Here is an 11,893-nt window from a genome sequence, read left to right as displayed (position 1 = left end):
TAGCGCCAATTCATAACAGAAGTTATCTCAGGACACTTTCCAAATAGAGCAGGTCTAGACCGAACTCCTTTATAACATTATTTACAGAAACCCAACAGTACCACCATGAGCAAGACCTTGGAGACAGCAGCAAGGAAAAACTGCCTGTTAAAAGGTAGAAACCTAGGACAGATCCTTCGGCTCTAGGTGGGTGGTCGTCTGTCTCGACCAGTTGGGGTGAAAGAGAGAGAGAGAGAGAGAGAGAGACACACAGAGAGAGAGAGACAGACAGAGAGAGAGAGAGAGAGAGAGAGACAGACAGAGAGACAGACAGACAGACAGAAAGGTGCACATATGAGGGATATGAAGGGGCCTGACCATGAAGAGCTTTATAGGTGAGGAGGAGGATTTTAAATTCTATTCTAAATTTTACAGGGAGCCAGTGCAGAGAAGCTAGTACAGGAGAGATGTGATCTCTTTTTCTAGTTCCTGTCAGTACTCGTGCTGCAGCATTCTGAATTAATTGGAGCATTTTAATGGACTTATTGGGGCAACCTGATAATAAAGAGTTGCAGTAATCCAGCCTTGAAGTAACAAATGCATGGATTAGTTTTTCTGCATCTGTCTGTGATAGGATGTGTCTAATTTTTGTAATATTACGTAAATGAAAGAAGGTGGTCCTAGAGGTCTGCTTTATGTGGGAGTTAAATGACAAATCCTGATCAAAGATAACTCCAAGATTCCTGACAGTGGTGCTAGAGGCCAAGTTAATGCCATCTAGAGACAGTGAGTCTCTAAGGTTTTTGGGGCCAAGAACAAGAATTTAACATCAGAAAATTGCAGGTCATCCAGGATTTTATGTCCTTAAGACATGTTTGTAATTAAGATAATTGATTAATTTCATCGGGCTTGATTGATAGATATAACTGCGTATCATCTGCATAATAGTGAAAGTTAATGGAGTGAGTCCTAATAATGTTGCCTAAAGGGAGCATATATAAAGTAAATAGTATTGGTCCAAGTACAGAACCTTGTGGAACTGCATGACTAACTGTAGTACTTATTGAAGATTCATCGTTAACATGTACAAACTACGAGCGATCTGATAAATATGACTTAAACCAGCTTAGTGCGGTTCCTTTAATGTCAATTTGATGCTCAAGTCTCTGTAAAAGAATATTATGGTCAATGGTGTCAAATGCAGCACTAAGATCTAATAATACAAGTACAGAGACAAGTCCATTGTCAGAAGCAATCAGAAGGTCATTATTAACTTTAACCAGAGCTGTCTCTGTGCTATGATGAACTCTAAATCCTGACTGAAAATCCTCAAATAAACTATTGTTATGTAGAAAGTCACACAACTCTTTGGCGACTACTTTCTCCAGAATCTTAGAGAGGAAGGGGAGGTTAGAAATCGGTCTATAGATGGCTAAAACCCCTGGGTCAAGAGTGGGCTTTTTAAGAAGGGGTGTAGGTTATTTTTTTGCTTTTGTAGGTGATTTTAATATTCATGTGGATGAATGGAGGAACAATGACAGCCTTAGTAACACATTTATATCATTAATAGACTCAATTGGCTTCTGTCAGAGTGTAAATAAACCAACTCATTTTTTTAATCACACTCTTGATCTTGTTCTATCATATGGCATTGATATTGAACATTTAATAGTCTTCCCACATAATCCTTTCCTATCTGACCATTATTTAATAACTTTTGAATTTATACTATTAGATTATAAGCCATTAGGCAAAACTTCCTACAGCAGATGTCTATCTGATAGTGCTGTAGCTAAATTTAAGGAGGAGATTCCTTCAGTGTTTAATTCAATGCCATGTCTGAATTTAACAGAGTCCTATAACGACTTTAGTCCCTCTGAAATTGATAATCTTGTCGATAGTGCTGCAGGCTCACTACGATCAACATTAGACTCTATCGCTCCTATAAAAAGGAAATTATTGAAACATAGGAGACTAGCACCGTGGTACAACCACCAAACCCGCCAGTTAAAGCAAATAGCTAGGAAATCTGAAAGGAAATGGCGCTCTTCTAAATTATTAGAATATCGCTCAATTTGGCAAGATAATCTTAAAATTTATAGAAAGGTCCTCCGTAATGCCAGAGGAGCCTATTACTCAGCACTAATAGAAGAAAATAAGAATAACCCTAGGTTCCTCTTCAGCACTGTAGCCAGGCTGACAGAGTCACAGCTCTATCGAGCCACATATCCCCATAAACTTAAGTAGCAATGACTTCATGAGCTTCTTCTATAATAAAATTATTACTATTAGAGAGAAAATTAATCACCAACTGCCATCAACAGTTATCAGTGGCTCTCCAAGTTCAGGGATTTCTACTAATGTAGACTCAGATATATTTTTAGACTGTTTTTCTATCGATCTTCATCAGTTAACTTCAATCATTTCTTCATTGAAGCCATCAACCTGTCTATTAGACCCGATCCCAACTAGGCTGCTTAAAGAAGTTGTTCCCTTAATTGGCACTTCTTTACTGGATATGATTAATCTTTCTTTATTATCAGGATATGTACCACAGTCCTTTAAAGTAGCTGTAATTAAACCCCTTCTTAAAAGCCCACTCTTGACCCAGGGGTTTTAGCCAACTATAGACCGATTTCTAACCTCCCCTTCCTCTCTAAGATTCTGGAGAAGGTAGATGCCAAAGAGTTGTGTGACTTTCTACAAAACAATAGTTTATTTGAGGATCTTTAGTCAGGATTTAGAGTCCATCATAGCACAGAGACAGCTCTGGTTAAAGTTAATAATGACCTTCTGATTGCTTCAAGCCCGATTAAATTAATCAATTATCTAAATTACAAACATATCTTAAGGACATAAAATCCTGGATGACCTGCAATTTTCTGATGCTAAACTCAGAAAAAAACGAAATTCTTGTACTTGGCCCCAAAAACCTTAGAGACTCACTGTCTTAAGATATAGTTACTCTAGATGGCATTACCTTGGCCTCTAGCACCACTGTCAGGAATCTTGGAGTTATCTTTGATCAGGATTTGTCATTTAATTCCCACATAAAACAAACCTCCAGGACCACCTTCTTTCATTTACGTAATATTACAAAAATTAGACACATCCTAACACAGACAGATGCAGAAAAACTAATCCATGCATTTGTTACTTCAAGGCTGGATTACTGCAACTCTTTATTATCAGGAAGCACTGTCATAGGTTTCTGCCTTTTAACAGGCAGTTTTTCCTTGCCCTTGTCGCCAAGTGCTTGCTCATGGTGGTACTGTTGGATTTCTGTAAATAATGTTAGAAAGAGTTCAGTCTAGACCTGCTCTATTTTAAGTGTCCTGAGAGAACTTCTGTTATGAATTGGCGCTATGCAAATAAATTTTTTCAAATAGAGCAGGTCTAGACCGAACTCCTTATAACATTATATAGAGTATATATATTAGGTAGCTGCTGAAATCTTTCTCTTTCAAATGATGGTAATGGACCCAACAATTAAGATGTATTGTACGTGTAATTATTATGTATAATCAATGTATTTAAAATTGATGAATTCATAATTAATTATAATATACATCTTAAAAAGATGACACACACACTGTATGTACTGTATGGATCTACCCACTATAGAGTGGAACCACTGTAATCAACGTCACCAGCAGAGGGCGCCGCTGGTTCCCAACAACAACAACTGATATGTTCTGGTTCCAGTTTGGAACCGACTTCAGGTTCTAAACTGGGTGTTTGACCGGGTACAGAACCGGTTCCCTGTTGGTTGAAGAGATCTGAACCAAGACCAGATCTAGATCCATATGGTCAGTAAAACCTGTACATTAACTCCTAATATAAATAATGGAGTTGGAATATAGATCATTTATCAGGAAACAGCAGAAAGTGGACACAGATAAAGCGACAGGCAGCGAACACAACAGGCTTTATTACAGCGAGCGTCTTTCTGTTACATCATATTAACACGGAGTCATTGAGAGGCTTTGTCCGATTACAGATCAATAATCAATAACAATATTTATTGACAGTGAAGAAGCTGACAGACACTTTAAGGCATCCTCTGATAAAGTTTGTGTCTGTTAGCTTCTGAAACTAAATCATGTAAACAGTAAAGTACAACTTCCTGTTTCACTTCATCTCAGCTGATCAATAATCAATCACAGATCAATCTTTAGACAGTGTGTGCTGATGAAGGGAGGATAGATTGTCATATTGTGCTTTTAGCTGGCTAACGTTAGCTTACTTGCTTGCTAACATTATCGCTAGCAGAATGCTATCTGAGTGGGTATGTTAGCTGGCTAATGTAAGCTGGGAAGCTAATATAATCCTTGATGCTAACTTATGTGTTAGCCAACAATAAATGTTGTAGCGGTACAAAGCTAACGGTTAGCTGACTGCAGGTCAGTGAACGGCCACTGGTGGCGCTGTCAGTTACTTATAGAAGCTTTACATTATTAATCATTTGGTCTATTACTTAAATGTAAAGACAGATGAAATGAGGGATGATATGAAACAGAAGCAGGTTCTTTTATAAACTGATTGATTGATTGATTGATTGATTGATTGATTGATTGATTGATCAGCGGTCACTGAAGGTTCATTTAAGGCTCCAGGTGTGATATATGAACACAAAGGTCACTAATCAATGTGTTCAGTTTGGTCCCTGAAACAGAACTGGACCCTCGGCTGACGGAAGGATGGACGGCACAAACAGAACATCAGACAGGAAACGCAGCTCGTCTTCATCCACTGATCCGACTGTCAGAGTCTTCGTCAGACCAGGATCTGGTCTCTCCCAGCGTCCCCTCGTCAGTGACGTTTGCTGGACTCTAATAAATATTATCTCAGTACAAAACTGTATCAGTCTGATCTGGACTCACCGGTCCCCCCTCAGGTTCATAAAACGGTTCTAAAAAGGTTTATGGAGTCTGAAGGTTTAAAGGGTTCTGCTGCATCCTGGTCCAACCGATCAGGGATTGGTTGGCTGCTCAGGTGAGCCGGGTTAGTGGCAGGTAGATCACATGATGGCCTTTGGTGGTCTCCGCAGTCTGGCTTCAGACCGCCTCAGCTCGCTGTGTGCATGGCTCTGGTGCAGCCCTTATGGTTGCCTCTGATTGGTCGGTGGGTGAGAGGACAAGGCACTAATGGATCCTCTGATTGGTTCTTCAGGCGGTCTGTGTGTCACCTTGAGGAGGGTGAGTCCTGGTCCTGGACCTGCTGGTTCAGGGTCAAAGGTCAGAGGTCAGAAGTCAGGTAGTTGAGGCGGTTGATGGTAGCAGAGGAAAGAGGAGAGCAGACAGCTGCAACAACAACAACAACAAAAACATCAACCTCAACAACAACAACAACAATGTCAACATCAACAACAACAACAACGTTCAAAATTCAGTCAGGATTTAGAGTCCATCACAGCACAGAGACAGCTCTGGTTAAAGTTAATAATGACCTTCTGATTGCTTCTGACAATGGACTTGTCTCTGTACTTGTATTATTAGATCTTAGTGCTGCATTTGACACCATTGACCATAATATTCTTTTACAGAGACTTGAGCATCAAATTGGCATTAAAGGAACCGCACTAAGCTGGTTTACGTCATATTTATCAGATCGTTCGCAGTTTGTACATGTTAACGATGAATCTTCAATAAATACTACTGTTAGTCATGGAGTTCCACAAGGTTCTGTACTTGGACCAATACTATTTACTTTATATATGCTCCCTTTAGGCAACATTATTAGGAATCACTCCATTAACTTTCACTGTTATGCAGATGATACGCAGTTATATCTATCAATCAAACCCAATGAAATTAATCAATTATCTAAATTACAAACATGTCTTAAGGACATAAAATCCTGGATGAGCTGCAATTTTCTGATGTTAAACTCAGAAAAAAACGAAATTCTTCTTGGCCCCAAAAACCTTAGAGACTCACTGTCTAAAGATATAGTTACTATAGATGGCATTACCTTGGCCTCTAGCACCACTGTCAGGAATCTTGGAGTTATCTTTGATCAGGATTTGTCATTTAACTCCCACATAAAGCAGACCTCTAGGACCACCTTCTTTCATTTACGTAATATTACAAAAATTAGACACATCCTATCACAGACAGATGCAGAAAAACTAATCCATGCATTTGTTACTTCAAGGCTGGATTACTGCAACTCTTTATTATCAGGTTGCCCCAATAAGTGCATTAAAACGCTCCAATTAATTCAGAACGCTGCAGCACGAGTACTGACAGGAACTAGAAAAAGAGATCACATCTCTCCTGTACTAGCTTCTCTGCACTGGCTCCCTGTAAAATTTAGAATTGAATTTAAAATCCTCCTCCTCCTCACCTATAAAGCTCTTCATGGTCAGGCCCCTTCATATCTTAAAGAGCTCATAGTACCCTATTACCCCACTAGAACACTACGTTCTCTGAATGCTGGGCTACTTGTGGTTCCTATAGTCTCTAAAAGTAGAACAGGAGCCAGAGCCTTCAGTTACCAAGCTCCTCTCCTGTGGAACCAGCTTCCAGTTGTGGTTCGGGAGGCAGACACCCTCTCCACATTCAAGAGTAGGCTTAAGACATTCCTCTTTGATAAAGCTTATAGTTAGAGCTGGATCAGGTGAGTCCTGAACCATCCCTTAGTTATGCTGCTATAGGCCTAGACTATCGGGGGATTTCCCATGATGCACTGAGCTCCTCTCTTCCTCTCTCTTTCTGCACTCATTCATGTCCCATTAATGCATGTTACTAACTTCACTTCTTCCCCGGAGTTCTTGTGCTTTCTCGTCTCGCAGGTTCTTGTCGATCCTGGTGGAGCCTCCTGCCATGGTCCTGCTAGATTGCCATTGCCAATACTGTTGTTGCTGTGCACCTGTCTGTCTGTCTGTCTGTCTGTCTGTCTGTCTGTCTCTCTCTCTCTCTCTCCCTCTCTCTCTCTCTCTCTCACCCCAACTGGTCGAGACAGACGACCACCCACCTAGAGCCGAAGGGTCTGTCCTAGGTTTCTGCCTTTTAACAGGCAGTTTTTCCTTGCCCTTGTCTCCAAGGTCTTGCTCATGGTGGTACTGTTGGGTCTCTGTAATTAATGTTTTAAAGAGTTCGGTCTAGACCTGCTCTATTTGAAAAGTGTCCTGAGATAACTTCTGTTATGAATTGGCGCTATACAAATAAAATTTAATTGAATCAGAAACTTCAAAAAGCGACTGTCATCAGTTCCATCCTCGTTATTCTAACAGTGACTGAATGTAAATGAGCTACAAACAGAGATTATGTAGAACCATAATAAATACGACTGATACAATTTTATTGATCTAATATTGCTCTTATATTGATTTAATATTGCTCTAATATTGATTTAATATTGATTTAATATAGCTCTAATATTGATTTAATATTGCTCTAATATTGATTTAATACTGATTTAATATTGATTTAATATAGCTCTAATATTGATTCAATATTGGTTTAATATTGCTCTAATATTGATTTAATATTGATTTAATATAGCTCTAATATTGATTTAATATTGCTTTAATATTGATCTAATATTGCTTTAATATTGATTTAATGAGGGGCTATGACGGGCTCACCTGGCTGCAGTCAGGCCTCGCTGGCGCTGCTGTTCCTGTTCAGCTCTCTGATGCCCTGAAGGATCCTCTTCATGTGACCCACCTTGGTCACCCCCAGGTCCTGAACACAGACAGACAGACAGACAGACAGATTAATGCAGTTCATCCTCCAAGCAGCTGGTTAACAGTTAGCAGTTAGCGGTTAACAGTTAGCAGTTAGCATCAGAGCTAGCGGTGTTACCTTCAGGTCCCTCCTCTCCAGGTGGATGAGCTCAGCTCCGCGGACATCGTGTCCGATAAAGATGTCCTTATATTCAGTGAGACAGAGAAAGTCCAGCCATGCCCCCACCTCCTCCGTCCCCCACTGGTGAACTGAAGACACCAACAGGAAGTGGATCAGAGACAGGAAGTGGAGAAATAACCCAATACAGGAAAGAGCAACATCAGAGGAGGAGAGAGACAGACAGACAGACAGACAGACAGACAGCTCACCTGGCAGAGAGAGAGTAGCACAGGTCTCTTTATTCTTGTTGTTTTTGTCTTTCTTGAACTTCGGGACAAGACGGAATTTCGCGCTCCGACTTCGCTTTGAGAAATCTGTGAGAGGACCCTGAGGACGGACGGACAGACAGACAGACAGACAGACAGGTGGATGGGTGGACAGACAGACAGTGTGTTAGTAGTATTTATGTACCAGTACTGACAGTATTACTGTACCGCTGGTAGAAGCAGCGGTACTGACGGTACTGGTAGAAGGAGCGGTACTGGTAGTAGTAGCGGTACTGATGGTACTGGTAGAAGCAGCGGTACTGACGGTACTGTTAGAAGGAGTGGTACTGGTAGAAGCAGCGGTACCGGTAGAAGCAGCATTACTGACAGTACTGTTAGAAGGAGCTTTACTGGTAGTAGTAGCGGTACTGACGGTACTGGTAGAAGCAGCGGTACAGACGGGACTGTTAGAAGGAGTGGTACTGGTAGAAGTAGCGGTACTGGTAGAAGTAGCGGTACTGACGGTACTGATAGAAGCAGCGGTACTGTTAGAAGCAGTGGTACTGACGGTACTGTTAGAAGGAGCGGTACTGGTAGAAGTAGCGGTACTGGTAGTAGTAGGGGAATTGACGGTACTGGTAGAAGCAGCGGTACTGTTAGAAGCAGCGGTACTGACGGTACTGTTAGAAGGAGCGGTACTGATAGAAGTAGCGGTACTGGTAGTAGTAGCGGTACTGGTAGTAGTAGCAGTACTGACGGTACTGGTAGAAGCAGCGGTACTGGTAGAAGCAGTGGTACTGACGGTACTGTTAGAAGCAGCGGTACTGGTAGTAGTAGTATGTAGAAGCAGCGGTACTGGTAGAGGCAGTGGTACTGACGGTACTGTTAGAAGCAGCGGTACTGGTAGTAGTAGCGGTACTGACGGTACTAGTAGAAGCAGCGGTACTGGTAGAGGCAGTGGTACTGACGGTACTGTTAGAAGCAGCGGTACTGATGGTACTGTTAGAAGCAGCGGTACTGGTAGTAGTAATAGTACTGACGGTACTGGTAGAAGCAGCGGTACTAGTAGAAGCAGTGGTACTGAGGGTACTGTTAGAAGCAGCGGTACTGATGGTACTGTTAGAAGCAGCGGTACTGGTAGTAGTAGTGGTACTGACGGTACTGGTAGAAGCAGCGGTACTGACGGTACTGTTAGAAGCAGCGGTACTGTTAGAAGCAGTGGTACTGACGGTACTGTTAGAAGCAGCGGTACTGATGGTACTGTTAGAAGCAGCGGTACTGGTAGTAGTAGTGGTACTGACGGTACTGGTAGAAGCAGCGGTACTGACAGTACTGTTAGAAGCAGCGGTACTGTTAGAAGCAGTGGTACTGACGGTACTGTTAGAAGCAGCGGTACTGATGGTACTGTTAGAAGCAGCGGTACTGGTAGTAGTAATAGTACTGACGGTACTGGTAGAAGCAGCGGTACTGGTAGTAGTAGCGGTTCTGACGGTACTTGTAGAAGCAGCGGTTCTGACGGTACTGGTAGAAGCAGCGGTACTGGTAGAAGAATATCTTTGTGGTTTACCTCGTGGTCTGAGGGGTCGATGACGGGACACAACCAGGACACATCGGCCAGCCGACGGAGCTGCTGAGCCACAGAACTCAGAGCTGCATTCAGCTGCTCCTGCTGAGGAGGATCTAGCTGCTGCGCACACACACACACACACACACACACACACACACATATCAAGACAAGGACTGTTTTTGTCTCTGGAGTCTGGTGGAGAGTGATAGTGATATTAGGGCTGTTTGTGATTAAAGGTCTCTGTAGGGGTCCTTTCCATAATGCTGTCAGACACTGACAATAACAACCTGTCTGTACTGTCAGTGGAACTCTGACTGCACGTTAGTTGTTAATGTTTATTGTTAAAACTCTTTTCACAAATATTTGTTGGTTTGACCCGCATGACGAAGTATCTTTAAGTGGTTGGAAGACTAGAAAAGAAACTATACAAGTGCAGTCCATCTCCCATCTACACCCAGTGGCAATATTATATATTATATATATTTATATACATTTACACATTTATATACATTTACATATTTATATACATTTATATATTTATATATTTATAACCTTTGAGGAGTTCAGTGTTTTCTTGACACATAAACACAGAAATAAACTTCTGTATGATGCGATATAAAAGAAAGATTTACCATGGACATCTTTCCAGCCAGCAGGAGCTCTGTCTCACTGAGTAACGCTTTGACATTAACGACCATCTGAAGGACAACACTGCAGCTCAAGGCCTGGGCAGACAGACAGGGTGGGAGAGAGACAGGTTCAGTACACAAATTACATCCACTATTCAAATAATACTAAACACAGACAGTATAGACCAGGACAGTAGAGACCAGGACATAGAGACCAGGACAGTAGAGACCAGGACAGTAGAGACCAGGACAGTAGAGACCACGACAGTAGAGACCAGGACATAGAGACCAGGACATAGAGACCACGACAGTAGAGACCAGGACATAGAGACCAGGACATAGAGACCAGGACATAGAGACCAGGACAGTAGAGACCAGGACATAGAGACCAGGACATAGAGACCAGGACAGTAGAGACCAGGACATAGAGACCAGGACAGTAGAGACCAGGACAGTAGAGACCAGGACATAGAGACCAGGACAGTAGAGACCAGGACATAGAGACCAGGACAGTAGAGACCAGGACATAGAGACCAGGACATAGAGACCAGGAAGTTATGTTAAGTACCCCTGAGCTCTTGGAGTTGGCGTAGACCACGTCCATAGCCTTTGAGCTGGCGTTGACAGCGTGGGCCAGTTCCTGTTCCAGACTGTGGTGAGACTGAGCGACTTCACGAATACTGAAACACAAAAAGAGTTTCCACCTGTTACATCCAGAGCTCCTATAATTATAAAATCATATTGATTATATTTATTAATACAGCAGCAATATCAACACATTGTAACTGGATAGAAATGCTATGCTAGGCTAATCTATGTTAGAAAGACAACCACATTTTGAAGATGGTTAAAAGATAAAAGACACATCTTAAATAAATGTCAGCACAATGCTAGCTAACTAATCTACATCAATCCTTAGCTAGCTAGCTACATTTGAGAGTGAAGTTAATGTGCAGCAATCACAATCAATACAAACAATATATATTGTATATATATATATATATATATATATATATATATTATAACAATCAAATAAACAGTACTGACCTCTGCCCTGTATCTACAGCACTGACCGCTGCCCTGTATCTACAGCACTGACCTTTGTAACTTATTGTCAAATGGACTCACACTGTCAAAGACAATTAGTGTCAGATTATTGGACTTCAGTAAAATGTATGAAATATAGCTAATGATAATATAATTATTTTTTACTATTATATTAATCAGACAGACTGTAGGGACCTCTGCCTTATATCTACAGCACTGACCTCTGCCCTGCATCTATAGCACTCTGTGTGTGATGTTACACACATCACAGTTATCTTCAGTCTTCATTAATTTTTGTTTTTATTTATGATTTTCACAATATGCAAAATACAAAGATAATACAAACATGACTAATCCCTAATCACTACCCCCCACCCTCCCACCCACCAGACCTGTACCACGAAATCAAAGACAGTCATTTTGTGTACTTGTTGATAAGGTGCGTCATGTAAATAAATATAGCAGGGACAAAAAAGAACATATAGTAAGAGGTTCACAGGGTTACGTTTTCTGCTTCCATTTGATCCACAAATGTCAAGAAGGGCTGCCAGGTTACATAGAATTTCAAAACAGACCCTTGTAGAGAGTATCTTATTTCTTCTAGCTTTAAAT

At 41.3% G+C, this 11,893-nt stretch overlaps 1 protein-coding gene across 10 annotated transcripts in view; it reads right to left on the bottom strand.

The window, feature by feature from the left end:
* Nucleotides 1–3,888: 3,888 nt before the first annotated feature.
* Nucleotides 3,889–11,893, bottom strand: part of LOC127362760 (diacylglycerol kinase delta) — a 31,344-nt gene continuing 23,339 nt past the window's right edge. For 7 of the 10 annotated variants that reach the window (XM_051398894.1, XM_051398899.1, XM_051398901.1 and 4 more), the window contains 7 exons: nt 10,803–10,914; nt 10,238–10,330; nt 9,606–9,725; nt 8,042–8,159; nt 7,791–7,921; nt 7,571–7,670; nt 3,889–5,282 (listed from right to left, as the gene is read on the bottom strand). In XM_051398894.1, coding sequence (XP_051254854.1) covers nt 7,581–7,670; nt 7,791–7,921; nt 8,042–8,159; nt 9,606–9,725; nt 10,238–10,330; nt 10,803–10,914 — 664 coding nt within the window. In that variant the 3' untranslated portion in view covers nt 3,889–5,282; nt 7,571–7,580. The remainder of the gene's footprint in view (nt 5,283–7,570; nt 7,671–7,790; nt 7,922–8,041; nt 8,160–9,605; nt 9,726–10,237; nt 10,331–10,802; nt 10,915–11,893) is intronic. The other 3 variants (XM_051398896.1, XM_051398895.1, XM_051398897.1) reach the window with 3 other exon arrangements.

The sequence above is a fragment of the Dicentrarchus labrax genome, unplaced genomic scaffold (assembly GCF_905237075.1).
Source record: "Dicentrarchus labrax unplaced genomic scaffold, dlabrax2021, whole genome shotgun sequence".
Lineage (NCBI taxonomy): Eukaryota > Metazoa > Chordata > Actinopteri > Moronidae > Dicentrarchus > Dicentrarchus labrax.
Note: the sequence above shows the minus strand (reverse complement) of the source record. Positions and strands in the feature narration are given on the sequence as shown.